The sequence below is a fragment of the Passer domesticus genome, chromosome 17 (assembly GCF_036417665.1).
Source record: "Passer domesticus isolate bPasDom1 chromosome 17, bPasDom1.hap1, whole genome shotgun sequence".
NCBI lineage: Eukaryota > Metazoa > Chordata > Aves > Passeriformes > Passeridae > Passer > Passer domesticus.
In genome coordinates, this window is record NC_087490.1 from 12,087,659 (window position 1) to 12,111,985 (window position 24,327).

A 24,327-nucleotide genomic window follows, 5' to 3' on the forward strand; every position below is an offset into this window, starting at 1 on the left:
GCCAGGACTGCCCAGCTTGAACCATCTGCACCCTGGAGGGGGATGAGCCTTTGCCAGCACTGCAGGGATCTGTGCCCCCCTGGCTGCCAACAGCCCCACCACGGGGGCACACTGAAGGCTCCAACCACAGGAACAGCCCTCAGCCCTCTGCTGTTCTCAGCCATGGCCACACCTCAGGTGGCCCAAACCACGGGACGGGGGAAAAAGCTCCCTGAGAAGCCACTGCTGAAACCATGGGCTGCCAAGCTGTATTTGGCACCAGCCCTGGCACAGAAGCAGCACTTCCAGGACCTGCCAGCTCTTCCCTGGTGTCATCCCGAGGCACCCTATCACACATCCTCACTCCCGTGGGATAAACTCCAAAAACTCCAAAGAACAAGCCAGCAAAAAGGATCAGATACATCTACTTCTCTTGGGGAAAATATTTGTGTTTAAAAAAAAAAAGTCAAAGCATCCAAAACTTGGCTATATCGTTCTGGAAAGCCACAAAAATTCTGCCAAGTGGTCGGGTGTGTAGCAAGGGATTTCAGACGAGAGGGTTTGATGGCCTATCAGGAAACGAAAGTTTGCCACTAAGTGGAGGCTCATTAAGAACAGCTCATTAGAAGAAAAAATACAAATCTAATTATAGCTGAAATACAGTAGAGAATTAAACTCTACTTGCTGCGGTGTCGCACTGTATGGATATTAAAGGGCCAGATGCTGGGGTAAGGATGTGAGGAGGGGCTGGAGGCAGCACCTGACTGCAGCCTCGACAGCTACTCCTGGGAGCCGTGGGAAATGGCAAAGCAAAATAGGTCAGGGTTCCCAGACAGGGACAAAATGGATTTCTTAAAGGTCTGCCACAAAAGCCAGGCTGGGACTGTGACCTTTACAGGGAGAGAGCGGGATGAGAGATGAGTCCTGACGGCTGCACACTCCCTCCCTCCACCCAGAGTGGCTGCCCAAGACCTGCCTCTCTCCCCAAATGGAGGGCAGGGAGCAGTGCTGAAGGCATGCAAGATGCCACCACCAGCCACAGCATCCACAGGCCAACCCTTTTCCAAGTGGGAGAGGTGCCCCCACCAAGAGAGAGACCCTTTGGCTGGACCATGTGCTACAGAGGGACACGGCAGGCTGCAGCACTGGTGGGAGGGTGGGTGGTGCTTCAGGAAGGGCCCATCCCTGCAGGTACCAGCTCTGTGCTGCAGACACCTGCCTGGTGAAGCCAAGGATGTCACACAGCACCCACTGCCACCACCTGGGCAGACACCTGCCTGGTGAAGCCAAGGATGCCACACAGCACCCAGATGCCACCACCTGGGCAGACAGACACCTGCCTGGTGAAGCCAAGGATGCCACACAGCACCCACTGCCACCACCTGGGCACTGGGATGCTTCACCTGCCCGGGGAGAGCAGAGCCTCCCAGCCACAGGGCAGCTCTGCAAACCACCTTCAAAGAGACCACAGGAAGCTCAGGCCGATGGAAGGGGAAGCCCTGGAGCTGTTCCACGCAGCCAGCTCCACCTCCATCACCAGGTGGGAGTGTTGTACTCCCGGAGAGCCCCGGGCTGAGCTCAGCGCCCAGGGAGGCTGCAGAGAACAGCCCAGCAGTTTATTTCTCCTTCAGATCCCCGGTGCCGCTGCCAGGAATAAATGCATAAGGATTATCCTTCCCTGTCAGGAAGAGGGGGAGAGGGGACTCGCAGAGATCTGAGCGCATATGGCTCATGAATGAGCGGGGGATGGCTGACGGAGGTGGCCTCCTGCCAGGGGTGTGCAGGGTTTGGGGAAGGTTTCTCAGCTTTGCTTCTTGCAAAGTCCAGGCAGAGCCTTCCCTGCCATTTTTGGAACAACCAGAAAGAGAGAGATGGTGGACTGTGGTTGGTTGGGATTTTATTTTTTTTTTTTTGCCTTTCCATACAAGTGTATTTAATTACCCTGAGAAGGCCTCCCAAAGACAGAGGGGAAAAGCATTAGGATATTCTGGCTGCATACAACTTCTCCCCTGCTCCACTGACGTTCCTGCAGGAGCAGTATCTGTTCCAGGCTCACTGCTTTCCCTCACTCGTGCTCCTGCAATGACAGCTCAGATGCACAGATGCACAAAACGTTCCTGGAGCATCCCAGACAGGTCCCCCTGCTCCAAAAACACTTCTTCCCAGATGTGCTAGCTCTGCTGGAGGACTGGGATGGGGAAGGCTCCAGCCAGAGAGGGAAGGAGGCCATAGTGGGGAGGTTATTTTTGCTACCATATAACTTTGCCACCATGTGCCAAAAATTAAAAAAAAAAATAGAATAAAAGGAAGGGAGGGGACACTTTTACTGCCAACAGTCACTTTCACCTTCTTCCCCATTTAACAGAGAATTTTTGCGGGCAGGAAGAATCATAAAATTTGTTCCTAGGAAAGAAATAAAGCAACTGAGCAGCCAACAATAAAAACCCCATTTCCTCACGGAAAGACAGTTTGATTTTAAGGGCGAGGAGCATATGCTGCTCTTGTCAGCATCAGCAGCAGCTCCTCAGCATCCCTGAGTGGATCATCAGGCAGTGGATCATCAGAGCTCTCAGTCCTCCCAGCTGCCATGACAGGGACCTTCCCTGCCCTCCCCACTTGGGAAGCCCTGTTCCAGAGCAGGAAATGACTGTGGTGGGCATCTCTTTCCTCAAATGTGAGTGAAAAACACAGACCAGCAGCCAGGTGCCCTCTCCAGGTGGGAGAGGACACCAACATTCTGTCTGAGCTTCCTACGAGGGAGAGGGGAAGGGCTGCCTTCACCCCAAACCAGCAAGAGGAACCTCTGTGGTTTCCATCACTCCAGATGTTCCTCTGGGCCCCGTGAGCTGCACACAGGGCTGCTGCCTCACACCCCCAGCACAGCTGCTTCTGCTCAGACACCTCTGCAGATACACTGCAATACATGCCAAAAAAGGGTCCTTCGCGTTAATTAAACCGCGTTGTTTGAAAACAAAATGAAAATATTCCTGCTTTGTCTTGCAGGACAGAAAGGAACTGTGTTTGGTATGGGAAAATACAGATCTCACAGGGAAGAGCAAGTGTATGCTCATTCTAAGGAGCTTCAACAAGAGGTTTTGCTCCATTCCCAAATTCCTACTGTAGCTACAGCCCCTTGGGAAAGGCCTTTCCTCTTGGGCAGTTTGGGATTAGCAGCCATCAGGGAGTTCAGAAACTCATCCCAAGCAAAGAAAATAAAACAACCAGACAAAAAGAGGCAGAGAAGTGATTTGCTTTAAAAAGTGAAAGCCCTTAAGTCTGTGGGTTTTTTCACAGATGTCCCTGAAGGTTTTGTCATATTAATCTCTTAATGGGTTTATGGTAATTATGTACAGGCCAACACTGAGTGGGCCATCCTTTTGCTGGGGAGTGCTCCTGTGCAGGGTAAAGCTGCAGCCAGGAGGATCAGATTGAAATCCCTGCTCAAGCACAGCCCTGACTGGAGCTGGATCAGATGCTGCTCAAGGCTGCAGAGCTGGGAAGCCCCAGAGAAAGGGGACTGGAGGCACTGGAAGGGCCATTTGGTCATTGCAGCACTGTTTAAACAACCCAGTACTGAATACTGGCAGCAACAACAGCACTGGGGAGAGACAATTGCTGGAAAGGACAAAGAAAAGACCTTGTGCTACGCTGGGCTGTCCAGATGACTCGGACAACCCAGGCTGTGCTTCCAGCTCTGCTGCTCACCACCTGCATTCCACTGCCAAGGCACTGAGGACACGTTTTTCTCTCCTGCAGGTTCTCTGACATGCAAAGAGCTACGAGCTGGGTTTCCAAAGCTCTCTCCCTCATGGTGTGACTACAGCTCCAGACTGCAGGCACAGCAGGGACACAGATGATCCTGGGGCACTGGCACTGCCACTTCCCCTCTTGTGGCCACGCAGGGACAAGGACAGGGCTTGTGGCAGGATGCAGAAGCAAGGACACGTGTTCCCACCCAGACCACAGCCTCTTACCTGCTTCTTCTTCAGCTTGGAGATCTGCTGCTCCACCATGGTGATCTCGCGGTCCACGCGGTCCATGTTCTGGATGAGCTCCTCCTTGGAGAGCCGGGCGGGCAGCAGCTCCAGCTCGGCCTCGGCGTGGGCAGGGCTCACCGGCGACACGGGCTCCAGCTTGCCGGGCAGGCCACGATCCTGGGAAGCGTAAAACATCCGGATCATCTCCCTCCCAGGAGACTCTGGATCCTTCTCTCGTCCTCCCACAGCTCCCTGGCCCATTCCCAGCCTGCTGAGATGCACAGAACCCTCAGAAAAACCTGCTAGACGAGGGAGTACCAGCTGTCAGACCACATCACCACAGTGCTCCACAACCTCCAGCATCTCCAAAGAGATCCAGGTTATTCTCCCAGGGACATGACAGCAGCTCTTCCTCCTGGCAAAGCCTCAGAGGCTCACAGCACCCTGAGTGCTGCTCATGTTCTCACAGGATCAATAAACCCATCCATATTCAGGAGCTCCCAGCACCACTGCCCCTTCAGAGGGCTCAAGGCTACACCACCTTCTCTCAAGGCAAAAATGAGACACCACAGCCACGTCCTCCTCAGACAGTGCCACAGAGACAAGAGCAGCAGGAGCCATGCTGAAGGAGAAGGGGCTAGGAGGGCAGCCCTGGGAGGAAAGAAGGCTCCTAGCTCCTTCATGGCTGTCTTTCTCCATCTCTTCCCAAACCCTGGGGATATTCTGAGTGTTGGACGTTGAATGCATCCATCCAAATATGGAGAAAAAGGGGATAGGTGAATCAAGATAAAAAACAGACCAAACTGACATTTTTCAAATTCCAGGTGAAGAGGCTCTCAGCTCAACAAGACCCTTCAAGTCAGAGAGACTGGAGAGATCAGCAAAACCTCTGCGGCCATGACAGGGAGCAGAGCACACCAAAACATCCAGCTTTGCCCCCAGCAGGTAACACCTCTGCTGAGCCCAGTTTCTGGTGTGCCAGGAGCAGCCCACAGCCACGCTGCCTCTCCTGCCTCACCCTTCCCCTCTGCAGCCCCAGGCAAGCAGCCCACTCCTGCCCACCAGGGATGGACACACCTGGGATGAGGCAGCTCTTGAACAGCCACTGGTCACACAGATGGGACCACAGCACACCACCAGCCTTCCCTGACCCAGGACACTCCTCTCTGGCAGCCACCCAGCGCCTTAATTAAAAGTTTATCTATTCATTTGCTTAGTGAGAGGATGGATTTCTTTTCCTGGAGGGGGAGGAGAGGAGCAGTGGCTCCACTGGTAACCCTAAACCAGTGCTGGGCTGGGCAGGCAGCAGAGTGCAGCTGCTGGGAGGGGAGGGGAGGGATGGGGGAGGCAAACAAGGCAAGAACTCTGCCACCTTCATTCCAGCAGCCCTGTAGAAAGGCAACACTGCTCTGTGCAGGGTGCAGCCTGCAGGCACCACCTTCCCACTGCTGCCATCAAGGGACAGAAGGCAAAGGGGCACCCCAAAACCCCCCTCTCACTGTCCTACCCCAGCCCCATCCACCCCAGGAGCACAAAGGCACAGAAATGCTAAGCTGGTTGTATCCAGCATCCATTAGAAGAAGCAGCATCCATTAGAAGAACATTAAAGCTTTCTGGAGAATCCTGAAGAGAAGATCCCTTCTTGTTTTACTTTCCCAGTATTAGACATCAAAAATGGTCAGCCTGCTGCCATGGGAAGGCTTTGTGTTCTCCACAAGTGGGTTTGTTGTTTTTTTTTGTGGTTTTGGGTTTTTTTTTTCAAGTCAAGAGGAGCAGGACAACCACAAGAAGCAAAAGATAAATTAGCTGTTCATGAAATCTTGCTCAGATTAAGGCACAGGAAGGGGAAGTGGCAGTGGCTTGTAGGTGGGTAGGTTTTTCTAAAGGAAAGGAAGCTACCTGCCAAAAATGCAGCACAGAAAGGCTCCTCACTGTGCACATGAAACAAATGATACTTTCTCTCATCTGCCAATGCGCAGGACAGGACATCTTTAAACTCCTACTTGGAACAAAACATCTTGGAAACCTGGATCCTGATACATTTTTATCTTTTTACCTTGCGGAATCTGAAGCAAAAGAGCAGCAAAGCTGAGTAAGGGAAATAGCTGCAAGTCACAGCACAAACATCATCATCATCAGGTATTAGGAGATGATTACAGCAACAGAGAGAGGCAATGTCCTTGGACCTCACATACTGGGCACTGTCATGTCACAAGCACCTCTCTAAATCAACAAAATGACAAGCAGCAAAAAGAAGGAAAAAACAAAACTAAAGGCAAAAAGAAATCTCGTGTGTGCAGTGCTGACATCTAAAATGAATTTATGCAAGGCATAAAGAAGCCTTTATAAATCACAAAAATGGCTTGAAAAGAGGTGTGCAAAGACCAGAGTCTGCTCAGAGCACGGGGGAGACCCCAATGGTCAGAGATATTTCAACTAATGCTCTGCTTCCCACAGCTCTCAAGAAACCCTCAAAATACTTTCCCCTGCTCTAGACAGTGTCAAACCCTGAGCAAGTGCAGTGTGAAATGTGAAATTCTCCTTATTAACGTGAAGTCACAGACTTCCCAACCAGCAAGAGCTGGGAGAGGTGGAATAAATCTGCTGGAGGGAAGAAAACAATTACTGCATTACTCAAGTTGATATTTTCTCAGTAATTATACTGTTTCCATGTGATTTGTTTTTACACACGGCTAACAGCTACTGCAGCTCCTGTTTATCCCTGGCCTTGTTTTGTGATTTATATGATAACAAGGGTGGGTGTGAGGGGGGCAGAGGCTGCACAAACCTCCCCGCAGCAAGAGGAGGTGCTGGCACTGAAGAAAACAATTATCACTGAGGAGGTTGTCAAAGAGCAAGGCCAGACTTTGGGGTGGGTTTCTTCTACACGCTTAGGAATAAAAATTCCCAACACAGCCGATGGAGCAAGGCTGCTATTTGCTATAAAGCAGTGACTTTAAATACATGCAAGAAAGAGAGGAAGGAGAAGGATAAGCCAACTGATGCCTTGAAGAGCAAGTAAATCTCCAGGTAAATCTGATGTCCCTGCCTTCAGACACACCAACACCTGGTCCACAAGAAAAAATTACATTGGGAACCCCAAGCGTGGTCCCAGGACACACTGGAACCTGCACCAGCCCATCTCCACCTGCTTATTCTGCATTACTGACCCAGCCTGTGATACTCACAGAGAAGTCATGGAGGTGGGGGGATTTAAAAGGGCCTCTGTGCCCTGCTGCAGCTCAGCAGCTACAGCTGGGTGCAGCCCAGCTTCCTGAAGGGTCATTCTTCCAGCTGCTTCCCACCCTCAGGAGACAGCACATTGGTAGTTCTGCTCCATCTGCACCTAACTCTCGCTGCAAAGTGCATTTTGACCTTGCTGATCCCTTGACTGCATCTTGAAACCCCCCCAGTGGAGCTTCCCAACCTGCAGAGCCCAGGAGGGCAGAGCTGCTTGCAGGACGAGCCTCAGGATGTCCAGCACGGCTCACGGTGTTTGCCCTACATCTCATCCTCACTGAGCCCAGGTCTCTCCCTGCCTCTCTAATCCAGATCATTAGTGATGTTCCCCCAAGCCCAGGACAGAGATTTAGGGATGCCAGCATCATCTCTTCCACAGTCTGTTCACTTTCTAATTATCAGCCAGCAGCAGCATTTCCTGCTGGAGCGCCAGGAGGGATTAAGAGGTGTTATCTGCAGCTCCTGCCCACTCACACATCTCCTGTCCTCCCGGGCTGCAGGAGATTGCCAAAGCAGGGACGACAGGCTGGGGCCACTCCATTTGTGCTCAAATTAATTCCCAAAAAAATCCCTCACATGAACTTGTGATCAGGGGATCTCCTTGTGGGGATGCCTCCACCACCCGAGCCTCTCATGGCAGCACTGAGCCAGGGAACATTCCAGCACTCCACCAGCCAACACCTCTCCCAAAGCCCCATCCGTGTGGGGCTGTGCCACCCTGCAGAGCCAGCAGCTCATCCTGCCTGTCCAGGAGCCGTGGGACGAGCAGCATCACACTCCGAGCAGACACTGAGCCCCCAGGGCTTCCCACACTCCCTGAGATGAGAACCACGCAGGAAAGCAAAACCCCACTTCTCCATCAGTCAGGTTTTTAGGTAAAAACACACATACAAAACCCCTAAGTGAGCCAAATACAGACCAAAGGAATTTGGTTTTTTAATTGGGGAAGTGTCCAACACATTCTGACATATCTTAAACCCCAGGATGACAGCACTGACAGAGGGAAAAAGTTATGGAGCTGAAAATTAATGTCTCGTTTCCCCAGGGAGGTGCATGAGTACAAAAAGTCAGGGAGTCCGAGCAGTGAAAAGTACATGGAGTAACTGCAATTCTTTTGTTCGTGGCCATCTGCTGTGCTAAGGGCTCTTTCTGCAGCCTGGCCCTTCAAAGGAGGTTTTAATTCTCAAATATGGCTGGGATCTTGGTGGGCTGTGTCCCCACGTGCTCCCCAGGGATGCCAGCTGTGGGACCAAGGCATCATCCACCTCCTTCCTTCATGCCCACTCTCCATGGCATGTCTAAAACAGGGATTGCTTTCACTGGATGCAGCCCACTACGTGCTCTCATGGGAATTCATGAAGCTGGGGACCAAGGAGCTGTCTGAAGACAAAGCCACGTTTTTTTAAATTTAATTTATTTTTTTTTTAATAGATCTGACTTTACGAGCAGGCCCACGAAATTCCTTTCCTCCGTAATCCAGCTGAATTCCACGCAGACAGAGCAGAAAGCATCCCAACAATTTCTAAAGCTTGCACGAAAGTAGGTCAAAAAACTTCCCCCAATGTTTCAACAGCTTGAAGCAATTTAATTGCAAAACCAGTACCAAATGCTGACCCCTCCCTGGCAGATTTATGAGAGTGGTAAAACCTTGCCAGCCTCAGTAAATGCAATAACCAAAGCCTTGTATCTGCTCTCCCAAAAGTTGCTGGTGCTCTGAAGAGCTGTTCCGTGCTGTTCCAGGGAACAGATGCTGCTCTGGATCTCAGCTCTGCAGAATTCTACAGCAGCACCAGCAGGCACACTCAGGGGCTCAGCCTAAAATAACGGGTCAAATTCGGAAATCCTGACTCAGGCAAACTCCCACGGCACCGAAGGCATTACCCGACAAATGGATGCTGTGCCTTCCCTTTCCCTTTCCCTTCCCTTCCTGCGCCTCCCCATTAGTGGATAATAATTGCATTAAATGCGAGCGTTCCCCACTGACTTAGAGGAGTGATGAATTCTCACCTACCCATCTACTCATTACAACGAGGAGCTAATTGCTCCACCTCTCATTAAGAATTCCCCAACACTGCCTATTCTGCATCCCTGGATTTTCAGCTGGCCTTAAGTTTGTTCAAACAGTAACTGTCTGGACTGAAATTTTCCATGCTGAATATCAGCTTTAGGCATTTTTAGTCTTTTTTTCTTTCTTTTTTTTTTTCCCTAAACAGGGAATTTCAGCCAAAACAACTCTGTCACTTCCAAGAACAAGTTTACAAGAAAATATGCCTTTCTGCAACATTCAGAAAGATTCTGGGAACTTTTTCTTTGAGCATCTTCAGTACAGTTGATACATCTGGTAAGACTCTCTGCCAGCGACTTGCCTTTTGTTAACACTGCAAAAATGTCCAAGCCAAAGGAAAAAAATTAATAAAAATCTCATCTTGGTGCTTGCCTTAGGGGAATGACTTGGAACGGAGCAGGCAGGCAGAGTGAGGTCCTGGTTCTGGGAAGCTGCAGGAAAGGAACTGCACTTCTACAAGGGGAAGGAAAAGGCTGAGATGGAAGAGATGCTGGCATGAGTGGAGCATTCCAGGCCAACAGCAGGGACCCAAAAAGAGCTGTGAATAAATGCATGGTTTGGGCAGGTACAGACAGCCCGAGCCCACCCAGCAGATGAGGAGGATGGAGCAGAGCAGCCAGGGCAGAGCCAGCCCCAGGCTGGGAGCAGAGGGGCAGCTCCAGCAAACACAGGGCCCTGCTGCTCCAGCAGACAAGGGCAGGACAAGTCAAACTCAAACCCTTCCACTCCTCCAGCTGCAACTTTAATGCTCTCTCTGTAATTTGTTCAGCCAGCAGCCACCCGTGCTGACACTGCACACACCAGCTCATTTTGAAACCTCTTAAAAAGGACCAAACTGCAAAAAAGCCTCTGATGACACGACGTGCCAAGGCAGGGAGGGAAATTTTTAATTGCCCAATTTGGCACTCAGCCAGGCAGAGGGGTCACCCCTGGATGTGGAATCACATTTTAAAGGCAATGGGGAGCTCATGGCAGAGCCTGGCTCCTCCCTGCTGGGGCTCAAACCTCCCCTGCACTCCCTGGGGTCAGCCCATTTCAGGCAGCTTCCACAGGAACCTCTGAATCATCACCAGAGCCTGTTTTTGCATTTCTGCTTGTGCCTGCTGCTCAGGGAGTTTCTTCAGGGAGGTGCCTGCCTGGGGGTGCAGGCACAATCCCCAAATCTCCTGCAGCAGCCTAGGAAGCACCTTGCCACCCAGCCCAGTAAACCTCAGGGAATGAACACTCACTCCATGCCTTTCAAAGCTTTAGTCTCCCTTTTTTTTTCTTTTTCCAGTATCACTCATCCTCTTCCAATTACCACATGCAGTAAAGCAAGTTCTGAGTCTTCCCAGCATGTCAACCAGGCATGGATGAAACATTAAGGTCCATCTTAATCCCAGCAGGCAAGTTCCCTCTGAGAGAAGGTGCTGGAATAGTCCCTGCCAAATCCCAGCTGTCCCTCAAGCAGGTAGAAAGTCCTCCAGGCCTAGATATTGTGTGAAAAGCAAGCTTAGGTGTTGTAAAAAAGACTTCTGCAGGATAAAAATCCCTTTTATACCAGTGAACAGCACAAATGCCATTGCACTGCTGGGACAGTGCCTGCATCCACACCCATCAGTCCTGCACACGTGGGAGCTGGGCACTACATCTGCTTACACCTGCTCTCTGCTGAGCATCCTGACAAAAAATACAACTTCACACCAACTGGAAAAGCCACATCAGCCAAAAAAGCAGGCGGGCAAACAGTGAGCAGGACTGCAGCATCATGTGCTGGAAACACAGGCACAGATCCTGAGCCAGGCTCAGCACCTGGGCTGGGACCCCAGAGCCTGTGGGATGGCTGGGAAGGGCAGCACAGAGATCCACAGCATGGACAGGGCAGCAAATCTGCTCCCAGGAGCTCCACAGCAGGGACAGGGCAGCAAATCTGCTCCCAGGAGCTCCACAGCAGGGACAGGGCAGCAAATCTGCTCCCAGGAGCTCCACAGCGTGGACAGGGCAGCAAATCTGCTCCCAGGAGCTCCACAGCAGGGACAGGGCAGCAAATCTGCTCCCAGGAGCTCCACAGCAGGGACAGGGCAGCAAATCTGCTCCCAGGAGCTCCACAGCAGGGACAGGGCAGCAAATCTGCTCCCAGGAGCTCCACAGCAGGGACAGGGCAGCAAACCCCCTCCTCTGCTCCCAGGAGGGACTGCCAGGCTGCTCCCAGGTGGGCTGTGCCCAGGAAGCTCCAGCTCATTCACTGGGTGATGCCAGGTGCATCCTCCAGCACATGGGCAAAGATGGGAGGAGGAGGGAAAATCCACCACGGCAGCTTCTCCAAACCTCACTGATTTAAAAATAAAAAATTGAGGGGAAATGAAAAGACAAAAGCCCTTCTCAGCCTGGTGTTATCAAGCAGAGGAAATGAGACTTCTAAAGCTCCCATTCAGAGAGGAGTGGGGGAGAGAAATCCCACTCCAGACGCACTTGAACGAACAGCTTTTGAAATGGAAATGTTGCTCTTCAGAAACATTTAAATTTCCTCCTATTGCCAGGGAGGAGGCAGGAGGCTGAGGAGGAGCAGGGACTCCTCAGCCACACACATCCCAGCGGGATGCACACAGGGCAGCCCTGGGAAGCAGGGGTTTGTCTGGGAGTTAATCAGGATGGCACACAACATCAATATTGGGAATTTGGCTTGAAGGGGAATCAAATTTAGAGGGGAGGGAAGGGAATGATTGAAGACAGCTCTATTTAACCACTTCTGCTGCAAGTGAGATACACTTAAAGGCAGCTCACACTCCCTCCCTCTCTCACAACCATCCCCCAAAATTATTTTCTCCAAATCCCAGAGACTGAGCTGCCTACCGAGGAGGAGACTGACTGATGGAAAAAGGAAATGCAAACAAGATCTAAAATGGTTTGAGCAGCAGCTGAGCTGTGTTGTGGGACAACCCAGACCTCCTCTTGCATGCAAGAGCCATTGCACCAAGCCAAGGTTCCCAACAACTCTCCCAAGACTCACAGCACGGGATGAGGAGTCCAGGATGATGTCCTGGAGGATGTTCAGCCCCAGCAGCTCCCGCTCCAACTGTGTCAGCTCCCCAAACTGAAGTAACTGCTGCTAACGGAACCCAGCGGGCTGTGCCTGCCAGCTGCATGTCACCACCTCACTCCAGTGTCCTCAGGGCCACTGCTGCAGGGCCACCAACACCCTGGCTGAGCTCTCAGGTGTAGGAAGCAGGACATCAAATACCTCTCAGCTGTAAAAACCATGCGGGACACAGTGGGGACACCACCTCTGCTGCCTGAGGAATCCACCAGCAGCCCCCAAGGCTGCACAAAGCACATCCAGTGACCATCCCAAAGACCCCACGAGCAGCTCTGGGATGATGTGGGACACAGCCCAGCACGGCCAGCACCCCGGCAGGCTCGGTGCTGACAGGAGCACGGGTGGTGCACAGCCCTGTCAGCTGCACCATCCCTCAGAGCCCGCTGTGCTCAATGCCTCATTGTTCTAAAAATTGTGCAGACACGTGGAAGGGGCTGCCTCCACACTGGCCGCCTGCTTGAGGAGCATTTTGCTTGTTTGAGGAGCATTTTCCTTGTTTGAGGAGACATTTCCCTCGCTGCTCTGCCTGGTTTTCCATCAGGAGGTGGCATGCTGTGGTGGCAGGTGGGGACAGTGGCAGCCACCCCCAGCCCATGGTTGGAGGAAGCAGAAAGAGCATCCCCCAGCACCAGGAAACACAGCAGGACCTGCTGCTCCAGATCTCAGCTGGCAGCCAAGCCCTGCACCTCGACAAGCCCAGGAAAACACACAACACAAACCTTACGTGGGAGTTTTAGGTTTATGCTGAGATTTTTTTTTGCCATAATAACCCTGCCCCCGTTCAGCAGCAGAGATGGGCTCAGGGTGCTGGGAGCATCAGGATGTCTGTCTCAAATGTGTCACACCTTCAGCATTGCTCAGCTCTGCCATCAGAGCAATTCCTGCCATGGAAAAACCAAATACCAACGAGAGCATGGGACAGAGCAGCTCCCAAAGGCCCCAAGCAGAAACACCACTTCTACCTGGGAATGGCTGTGGGAGTTGCTCAAACCACAAACCTCTCCCGGCCTGTTCCTGCAGAAAACCATGAAGCACCTCTGCTTCCCCAGACCAGGGAATTACAGAGAAACCTGAACATCTCAGCTCCCACAGCAAGAATAAGCCCACAGTGAATTTGTTATTATCTGTTAGCAAAGCAGCAGCTTCCCACCAAGGCTGGAATTTCCATCTTGGTTTGGCAGGCACAGGGCTGTGAAATGATTACTGTGTTTACTTTTCCTTTGCTAACTATAAAATCCCATTCCACTGCCCTGCCAAGAATGACTGAAGCTAATAAAATTCAGGCATTTGGAAGAAAGCAATAATAAACCTCCCTTTTGGGGCCTTTATGATGAAATTTCCCCACTCCAATCAGCGATTATGCTGCATTCATGAACACTAGTGATGTCTCCAAGTGCACCCAGATTGACTCAAATCAATATTTAGCTTTGCTCGAGACTGGGAGTCTTTCTCCTTGTGGCAGCTGAAGGCAGAATCACTGAACAAGGCTAGAAGAAGCCTTTGAAAAAACAGCTTACAAGAATAGGAGGCAGCATATATAAATATATAGACATATATTTGTATATATATATAAAAAATGTAGGCTTTTCATTTACCTAAAAACCTATAGAAAGTATACACACACGGTTTCACAGATTTACAAATCTCTCTCCAAATACATTGAAAGCCTTTCATAGAATGCACTGTATATCTTTATACACACATACCTGCCTATTCTGTAGGAGTTTTTAGTGTTTGAAAGCCTGCAACATTCCTATGTTTACATCTGCCACTCTGTCTGCTGCCGAGGCAGAAACACATTAGCTGCTGGGGGCAATCTGTTCTACATCATACCTGAGATGGCTGCATGAGATAAAATAACACAGAGCTGCAAACCAGCTCGAAATAAAAGCCTGTGCTTGGTTTGGTCACGTAACCACGTGTGACAGCTCGACCTGCACGAGGCAATGGCTCTTTTTTAGGCAGCCATGGGAACAGCAGCATCCAAAGTGGAGATCAGAAAGCAGAAAGGATCACTGCTGCTCCTCAGGGAACAGCACAGGAGAGAATCAGACCCTGTTGGGGCAGTGAGCACGTTGCTCTAAGCCAAGCCTAGGAAGCATTACCATGCAGGCAGAGGAGGGGAGGCAGTGCCATGGCAGCAGAGAAATCCACTGTGGGCACCTGCTGGAGCAGGATGCCACGGGCTCTGCAGCCCTGGAGAATCCCTCAGGATGCAGCAGAGGACTGGGAAACACCACAAGCAGTGCCCATCTCCTCCTCTCCTGCGTGGCACTGCCAGAGGACAGGGTGCTTCTTCCTCTCAGGAAAGGGTGCCAGGTGCAGGATTAAGGCCAGATGAAGGCAAGCAGAACTTGGGCAGAACACTGGCACCTGCCAAAAATGCTCTGTCAGAGCTCTGGGATGAGCAAAGGGTAACTGGACAGACATCAGGACTGCAAGGAGGTGGTTCAGGTCATTTCATCCCACACTGCTTCTCTCCCCCACTAGTTCCTACTTTTGCTCCACCAAAGCTGGGGTAGGGCAGAGCTCATGAGCCAGCTCTGCTGCTGGGTAAAAGCCCATTTCCAAGGACAGAGGGAACAGGCTCCACTGTGCTCCCGCTCCTTATCCTCCTGGAAAAAGGTGCCAAGAATTAGAATTACATTTTTCGAGAGCAGCAGAACAAGCCAAGGGCCTGTCAGCTTGTCCTAAAACAACCCCTCTCTGCTCTCCGAGCACGCAGCCAGCATTCCTGACACACACCAGCATCCATGGCCCCCCGGCCCCCCCATGCAGCACGGGGCTGCACAGCCAAAAAACCCTCAGTGTGCTCTGCCTAAAACACAGCCAAGGAGCTTTTCTGTTTAAAAAGCAAGTTTAGGTCCAAAAAGAAAGGAGGTTTTCAGCGAGTGATTTTAACTAGGCCTTTGGCACTCGACAGTTCCTCTCTTGTTATGGATGCTAAGGGTGTTGTTAGGAGATGAAGCTCCACGAAGCACGAACGTGAAGTCACAGAGCTTTAGCAAGGGCTGTTGCCATGTTCAATATGTTATTACAGCTCCATCACCACAGGCACAAAGAGGAGCACCTCATCTCTGCCAAATCCATCCCTGAAATCACTCCCCCACTCCATCCCCTCCAGCAGCAGCAGGCAAACACCACTGATTGCTGTTGCATCTCCTCCACAGCTTCCACCCCACGCTGGGAAGGAAGGTATCAGCATGAAATACCCTCCTCCTCAAAACACAGCACCCAGAATCAATCTGATGGGTGTCACAACTCACTGGCTTTCGTTGTGTGAGTCAGGACTGCTGATGGGCTGCACTTCCCAGACAAGGAGAAGTACAGTGCCAAAAATGTGCTCGGTGCTGTACGTCCACAGAGAAGTCACCAAGTTGTTCCCAGGAAGACCCTTGGGTAGGCAGGGCATGCAGGACGCTGAACAAGGAGGGAGGAGCAGTTCAGCTGTGAGATGTACGTGCTTGCAAATTGGTAACAAGCTCCTGCTGCTTGGTCACCTGCACTAACTGGACAGATCCCAGGGTGTGCCTGGATCTGGTGGGAGCTGGAGCAACGCTCCCTGCCCAGCAGCTCCAACACCCCCTCCCAGAACATGAGGGAAAAGAAGAAAACAGATCAGGAAGAGACTGCAAGGAGGGGAAAAACCAGCTAGGATGTTCTTCTTGTTACCAGGACCAAACTCTTCCCTTGACTTTTATTCCAGGAGAGGAATTTTTAACACAAATGAACACAACCAGTTGAGCCCAGGCGAAAATGGTGTTTGGCACACCCATCCTCATGCCCTGGAGACCAGCATCAGTTCCTGCCATACCAACACTATTTCCTAAATCCCACCTAAGGACTGACAAAGCAGCAAGCTAGCTCTCCTCTCTCCTGCATTTCCAGGACAAAACAGGGCACATTAGAACTCTTGCTACCAGATAAAACAGATACCTACAACATGTACAAACACTTCCTAGATGGAGAAGAAAAGTCTCCATGAATGCACACAGCACACCCAGCTCAGCACACTGCCTCCTGCAAGCACAGAGCCAGAAATATTTCTTCCAATTACAGGGGTGAGGCACACAAAGTCAGGGGGCTTTCTTTCCCTCCAGCAGATCAGGTGAGATGCCGCACTGCGCGAGCCTTGTAATATTGACTGAGTGGAACAGAAAAGTCCAATTATGCAAATGATGAAGCAGGTTCCCAGAAGCAGCCAGCCTTATCACACCGTCCTTCGCCACCGCTGTGGCTTGAAAGGCAATTTAAAAGGTTGTTTGGGATGTCAATCACCACAAACGAGCTGAAGAAGTGTGACACAACCTCTGCTCGAGGCACCAGCAGTTCTCCTGTTGGTTTTCCAGCTGCACTGAGCCTTGGCCCTGCTCTCTGTGGCTCCAGGAGCACTGCAGGCTGGAGCAGACAGGGAAGGGGAGAGCCAGGCTGCAGGCAGCTCAGGGAAGGGTCCAAGGTTTTTACATCCTGCCTCTGGAATGTTTCTGCAGCCCACGAGGGCTTTTCCTGCCATACCCAAGTCTCTCAGACCACAGTCAGCTCTTTGGCCACAGGAGCTTCAGCTGAGAAATGGAATAAAACCAGTTGTCTTGCAATCATGGAGCTCCTTTCCCCCACCCCTCAGCCCAGGTCCAGATGGAGGAGCCAAACCTCTCTCAAGGACTATGCAACGCCCAAAAGCATCTGTTTTTCAAATGAAACCAGCACACATCCACGCATGGATGGAGATTCCAGATACAACACTCCTCAGGCTGTTCCCTTGGCTTCCACACTGGTGCATGGCACGGGCTGCTGACCACCCCCTGCAGCCATCCTGGCACAGTGGGCAATGGAATGGACTGCCAGGCATGCCACTCTGCCTGCACACCACAACAGTGTGTGCTCACACGCAGCTGAGCAGGCTCGACACACTGACACTCATCCCACCCTCCCATGATTTGGAAATTATCTTCAGAGCAGGGAGGGGAAATCCAGCCAGAAGTGTTTGTGCTGTGGCAACGTGAACAACGCAAATATTTCAGCTTTTAAATATGTTTGGAATGACAGAGAATGCCAACACGTCCCTCATCTTCCCAGAAATAGCTTTGAATCATTGCTCCCCTAACGTAAATTCCCCACCCCACCAAATAGGTTTTTTTTTTGCAACCAGATTTTTATCAGGCACAAGTCGACAGTGTGAGCAAGCACATGGCAGATGGGTGGGTGTCAAACACGTCACAGGAGGATCCTCCTGACTGCACAAGCCCAGCTCCACTCCAGCTGCTGGACTCAACAACCCCAGGCCACTCAGTCCTGAGGGTGCCCAGTCCCACTGGCTCAGCTTCACAGGGAGAGCCCAGCTGCAAGGAGAGTTAACAAGAACTGCTGTGCTCTGCAGGGGAAGGAGGACAAAAGCAGGAAAGACGTAGGTGTGTTTGTACCCGCTGAAATTGTTTCATTTCACTGCTCAGATCTGAGGTTAGAGCTGCTTCTACAGAAGTCCACTCCTCCAAGAAGCGGTGGGGAGGCCATACAGCATGTGGAGAACCCCACAGTCCTCAGGACAAGAAGTTCTTCTCATGGCAGAGTGTTTGAGGAATTTCATTTCCCACAGGGCTGGTCACGCCAAGCACTGCCACAGGTCTCTGCATCTCACTTGGGTTCTGGATAACAGGGATGGAGCTGGGATGGATAACAGGGTGCTGGCAGCATTGCTGTGTTCCCTGGGCATTGGTGCTACCACAGCTCCACAGGATCCCTCTGTCCTGGCATCCTGCAGGGCTGCTTGGCAGCCAGATGTGGGCACAGCCACAGCTGGCCAAGGAATCATCTCCCCCTCTCCCAGCAGAGAAACCAGAGCCGCGCTGTCTCTCGTTCCCTGCTGCAGACATCCCACAAAGGCCCGAGAAACAAGCCCGGAGCTCTTTTGCTCAAGTGACAAACAACCTCCCGTGGGGAAGGGAGAGCCCTGAGAGATCCCCGCTGCACTCTCAGAGGCCATGGGAGGACACACACCCAGGGACGGCCGACGCTCACAGCGTGTTCCACTCTCCAGCCCCTCTGCGCCATTGTTCCACAGCAATAAATCACGGGGAGGCGCTGGAATTCCGGCCTGTTTCCTGCAGGAGGGAGCCTGGGGTGCCGGAACCGAGCTGCTGCCTGGCTGTGCCTGCTGGTTCCCGGGTGAGCCCTGTGCTCACTCCCACGCAGCAGCACGGCTCTCCCGGCTCAGAGCAGCGCTGCGTGGCCGCCCCTCCGCTCCCTTCCCCCAGCCCTGGATTACTCAATTAGAGATTATGCTTTTGCCAGTTACCTCCAAGCCAACTGGGGCCTCTGCCAAGGTCAACACAAGTTCCAGCCAGTCTCATTAATAACTGCGAGACCAGCCCACTGGAAACTCTGAGAGGTTAATCCCAGCAACAGATCAATGTTCCCATAACAAAGCCACGGAGCAGAAATGCAACTGGTGATGTACCAGCCAGCCCAGCTATCTGTGCTGGGAGCTGTGGCACTGCTGCTCCAGCCCGTACCAGGGCAAACCCTGCTGCCAGGCACCTCCTGCTCCTCTCCCCTGCTGCATGTGTCCAGGGATGGAGCAGCTACCAGGGACCAAGGCTCTGGCCAGTGAAGGAGGAGGAGGCTGAGCTCCCGAAAGGCCTTTCTGCTGTCCTTGGTGCCCTGCCAGCCCGTGGCCAGGGCAGGAGCTAGCAGGCTGGCCAAGAGCCCTTTCCATCCCACAGCCTGTCTTCCAGGAGTTCATTGTAAATTGGGCTCTGGAACGGGCAGCCAGTGTGAAATTTGGCATGTACTCTGCTGGCTTCAATGCATCATTAAAAAGGCATTTCAAATGTGTTAATTCCTCCTTTTTCAATTAATTGCTTTTAAAGCTGCATTGATATGTATGAAAGCAAAATACCCTCTGCCCTAATTTCTGTTTTGCCATACCTATTTCCTGACCTTAGTGCTGTCTTTTCCAAGACTACTCCCCCCACACACATACTTTTCTTATTCCATTTTTCAGTCCGTAACAAAACAAAAATGCTCATGCAGAAAGGGAAGAAATTAAAACCTTTGCACAATGTAGAGTCCAATTCTTAACAACACATGGCTTCTTAATTGCCTTTTTCCATCCACAGTTGTTAATTATTTTACAAAAGAGGGAAGTGGCATTGTCCCTGTACAGATGGGGAAATCTGAGACAGAGAAAGGGGAAGAGACTTACCCAGTGACCAGCAGCCTGCCAGGGCAGATGGCAGCAAGGTTCAGGTTTCCTAAGCCTCCACCCAGCCCCATTCCCGTGGGATTACATGGCTCCCTGTCAGTGAATTCCTGTTGGAGCAATAGGCCACTCGTAAGTGCAGCCAGCCAGCCCCTGCAAGGGGCCTAAATGCAGATCACAACTGACTCACATCCTATAGGAAGGAGCAGCAAACCACGTATGTGGTGGGAGAGCAGCCCTAAAAATGGGAAGAACAGTGAAAGCACAACAGGAATAAGCAGAGATGGCAGGAGAGAGGCAGGATGAAGCTCCAGCTCTGGAGAGGGGAGAGCAGGCACTGACTGACCAGATGTGCCATGCTCACCATCCCTGTGAGGCAGGATTAGAGGCACCAGGGACTGTGCACATCACCCTGGCCTGCTGTGGGGCTGTCTGCTTCACTCCTGGCTGCTGTTACCTGAGGGAGGTCCCTGACTTTACTGGAAAGAAAGCAGAAGCCACTGAGGGTCCTGGGAACCAGCTCCTGCCTCTCTGCCAAGAACACACCTGGCAAGGCCACATCATAGCAGCTTTTCCAGTGAATCCCACACCCAGGCTTGCAGTAACTGAAAAAACAGCCCTGCTTTAGCTGTTCTGGTTACTGTCAGCCAGATAAAGAGAGAACCTTCCTGGGGAAAAGCATCAGCCCCAGCTGGCACAGAGGGCACGGGGTTTCATTTCTTCCCAGAGCCCTGCAGGCCATCCAGCAGCAGGAGCCCAGGACCACGGCACTGAAGCAAGATAACACACAACAGCAGGGAAAAAGATGTTGAAGTGGGGTAAAGCAGGCAAGAAAACAACTTTCTGCCTCCAGCTTGCAAAGAAACACCAGTGTTTGGGGATATGAGCAGTGTGAGGTTCACAAGGAAAGGTAATATCTTTTACTTATCCAAGTGAGATTTAGCTGAAAGCTGCTGCTTTTGAAAGGCATGCTGCCCAAAAGTGTGTCTGTTTTCTGCAGGGAAAATGCACTGATCCAAGAGCTTCTCCTTACAGCCTTGCCTGGAGTGAGGCTGCAGTGATACTGAGCAGAGCTTAAGGGGCCCGGCTCTCCTCCTGTTTGGGAGAGGTAGATGAGGAACAAAGGACATGAGAAATCCCTTCTCTTCAGAGGACGAAAAACTCTGAAGCCTGTTAGCAGCAGTTGCCCCACCAATTGTCCTGTCTGTGTTCAGGGCATGGATTATGGCTCTAAACAAAGGCCTTGGAAATGTGCAGGAATGGTGCTGACTTCTCTCCCCTCAGCTGAAGGTTGGTAAATCCAGTTATCAGTGGTTATCAGGGATGTGCTAAACTTATATCCCATCACAGACCTGATTCTGCATCTCAGCTCAAGGGCTGCTCTGAAACCAGGAGAGACCAAGACGCATCCACTGCCTGAGAGCAACTTCCATTACATCCACATCCCCTGGGACAGCCAGGCTGGCGCCCAGAGCGTGTAACCAAACCCCTACCCTTTTTATTGAGGGCTTTGTGGGGCTCAAACTGTGCAAAAATGAGCTCAATCTGCAAAACCACCATGAAGAGCAGTGCTAGCACTATTACCCCAGTGAGTAAATCGAGCTCCTCCCCACGCAGTGACTGCAACAATGAGGAATGGGGTAACGGGTAAGGGAACAGCTCCTGGGATACTCTGTCCAAACAACCAGCAGTGTGTTTAGCAATACTGGCCTCACGTGGTGCTTCTCACCCAAAGAGCTCACCCAGCTGCCAGAGCTGCCCTAGATAAAGTATTGAGTGACTTCATCAGACACTGAGTCAGCAGCACAGACAGAACAGCAAATATTTCTCTCCAGCTCTGGTCACTGGGACACACGTCCTGCCACCATGTGTGTGCCACTGCTCCCTCAGCACAGAGACTCTCAGGAAGGTTTGATCATCTGTCCTGGGTGCTGAGCTCAGAGCCCAGGGCTGAATTCAGCTGGGGATGGCTTAGTGTGGGTGCAGGAGGAGGTTCTACCTGTGTCCCCAGCCCAGATCTGCCAGTGCCCAAAGGGCAGCCTCAGCTCTTTGCATTTCCCCTGGACCCAGAGCAGCTCCTCCAGCATGCTGAGGCTCAGAGCAATGCACACACTGGCTTCAGGAGCTTTTCCACCACCTAAATGTCCACCACCAGCAGTCTGCAGACTCCTCTGAGGACAACTGCTCAGGACTAACACCAGAAGACTGCTATCAACCCAATTTCCCACGCTGCAAAGGCTGATATATCCTGTGTCCCAGACCTGCCTTCTCTCCCAGCCACTTGAACAGCACTGAGATCATCCAGTCTGGCAGTGAGCTCCATCAAACCCACTCTGGAAGCAGCTCCTGCTAGTTTAGAGCACCTAATCCCAGCTCCACTCAGGCTCTCACCAGTCAAGGACACCACATTTTCTTCTTCCTTCCAGACTGTAAAATTACAAATGGCTCCACTACAAGCATAATCTTGTCTTGCTGAATTGCATCTCAGCTCTCTCTCTCTTTCATTAACCAATGTTTTAAGTCCCATAAAATGCATGTACTTCTTGGAAACATGTCATAGACTGAGAAGCATCCCCTAAACTGATGAACTAACTCCTCAAGAGCAGCTCTGCCTGTTAGAACAAATAGTTGAGATAATCCATGGTTTTCTGGTGAGAGGCAGAACAAAACTGCTGGTGAGAATACTGTGAGTACAGAAAAGTCGTCCTGGTATCCTCATATCTCTGGAGAGGGCTATTTTTTGTTTTGGACAACAGTGCATCAGCCATCCAAACAACATCCCCTGAGGATGCTTCAGAGCCTTCAGGCCTCCCTTGGCATCTGAACTACTCCAAAGTTAAAATACCCTTCCCACTGAAGAGAGGTCAGAGGGATCAGAGTAAAGCCCAGCAGTATTGTATGGATAAAAAAATGTCTGAATATCCCAACATTCCCAAGGAAGAGCTTTCTTGTCTGTGTTATTTCAATCAGCTCCCACAGGGATACAACAAACCATCCCCATCTTCCTGGTTATGAATGTCACTTCCCTTTCAGTTCACTGAGGGCTTGGCAGTTCCCAGCTCAGCCTGCAGAGCTGCACCAAGCATCAGAGCCCCCAGCACATTTATCCAGCAAGACTTTCCTGCCAACCAGGAGCATGTCTAAACTGGAGGTAAAATAAAATACAATTTTACCCCAAGAGAAGATGAAAGTAAATCCAAACAGGCAAACAAGCAAGGGATTTCTCTTTGCAACATTTATTCCATGCACAGAGGGGACAATTCTAAGTAAACGATTTGCTTTGTTAAATGAGACTGGGACAAGAGAGGCTTTCCTGGGGAAGATTATATTAAAGAACCACCAGAAACCGATTGCAGCCCTTCAAACACCAATATTAAATAAAGAGATGTGATAAATGAGAAGCGTCAAGTAAAAATCAAATCAAGGCAGCGTATCCAGAAAAGCCAGACATGACCATCCTTAATTCAGCCTACAGGAGCTTCCAAGTTGTTCTGGTGCATCTAATAGCCCAGTAAGAAGAGCCCAGCACTGTAACAGTTATGGGGAAAGCTGATATGCTTCCATTCCCCCAGAGAGCTCACCCCACCTCAGGGAAAACCATCCGGTACCTCCAAGCTCTGCTTGATGCATTGGGAACCACAACCTGCACCGAACTCAGCAGCAGCTCAGAGCCTCAAAGGCAGCTCCACACAAGCCCAAAATGCAGATTCCCCATGCCCAGCTGTGGCAGCCCCCTTACCTTTGAGAGGTCCTCGGTGCCACCCTGCTGGCTCTGGTTGAGGAGAGGCGAGTGCCTCATCAGGGGGTCCTGCAGCAGCTCCAGCCGTGGCCTCTTGCTTTCAATGAACTCCAAGTCTGATGGCTTGGTCAGGTCAGAGAGATAGGAATGGCCCTCGGCTCTCAGGTGCAGCTCCTGAGATCTGGGAGAAAAGGAAAGGAGCCTTTAGAAAAGAAACAACCTCTGCTCTCCCCTGCTCCATGACTGCAAACCACTCGAGGAGGACAGGGCTCAGTTTTCCAGAAGGATCCATGTGGGGAGGCCAGGTGCCCTGCACTCCAACATCTCAGGTCCAAAACCACTGGAGGAGGACAGGGCTCAGCTTTCCAGAAGGATCCACGTGGGGAGGCCAGGTGCCCTGCACTCCAACATCTCAGGTCCAAAACCACTGGAGGAGGACAGGGCTCAGCTTTCCAGAAGGATCCACGTGGGGAGGCCAGGTGCCCTGCACTCCCACATCTCAGGTCCCTGCAGACCCACAGGCACAGCCCCAGAGCTCGGCTGCTGGGCATGGTGCTTGTGCTGGAGCAGCACCACCAGCCCCCTCCAAGGACAAGGGGCCACCCTGCTGTCCCCCTCCCCAGCGCTGCTGTGTCACCTGGAGAGCCCTGCTGTCACCTCCTGTGCCACCAATGCAGTGGTGGCTGTCCCTGCACCAGGACAAAGCGAGTGAGGCTGCAGGTCTGAGCCTTCCCTGTCATACACATGGGTTGGGCTGGTCACAAAAAGGCAAAGCTTGGCAAACCCTCAAATCTACCCCATAAATCCTCCCCTGTCTCCAAGACAAGGCAGAGCCCCCTTCTGCCACATTTGGCTTGTTTAGTCAAAGGTACCTGCCTCATTTAGTGTCTTCTGTAGGAATACCAAAGATTAGATGTTGGAGAAAAAATGCCTACTCCTCCGTGGCTAGACAGCAGGGATTTATTTTTCCAGGATGGGGGAGGAAAGAAACCAGCCACGTGTAGTTGCACGTCTCTGACACAGAGCTGGCAGGCTGTACAGGCACATTATCCA

The 24,327-nt window shown here is 51.6% G+C and overlaps 1 protein-coding gene across 8 annotated transcripts in view; it reads right to left on the reverse strand.

Moving 5' to 3' along the window:
• The window catches only part of NCOR2 (nuclear receptor corepressor 2), a 226,578-nt gene that overhangs the window by 110,863 nt on the left and 91,388 nt on the right, over window positions 1-24,327 (reverse strand). For all 8 annotated transcript variants that reach the window (XM_064392861.1, XM_064392858.1, XM_064392857.1 and 5 more), the window contains exons 4-5: window positions 23,275-23,455; window positions 3,954-4,133 (exon numbers count right to left, since the gene is read on the reverse strand). In XM_064392861.1, coding sequence (XP_064248931.1) covers window positions 3,954-4,133; window positions 23,275-23,455 — 361 coding nt within the window. The remainder of the gene's footprint in view (window positions 1-3,953; window positions 4,134-23,274; window positions 23,456-24,327) is intronic.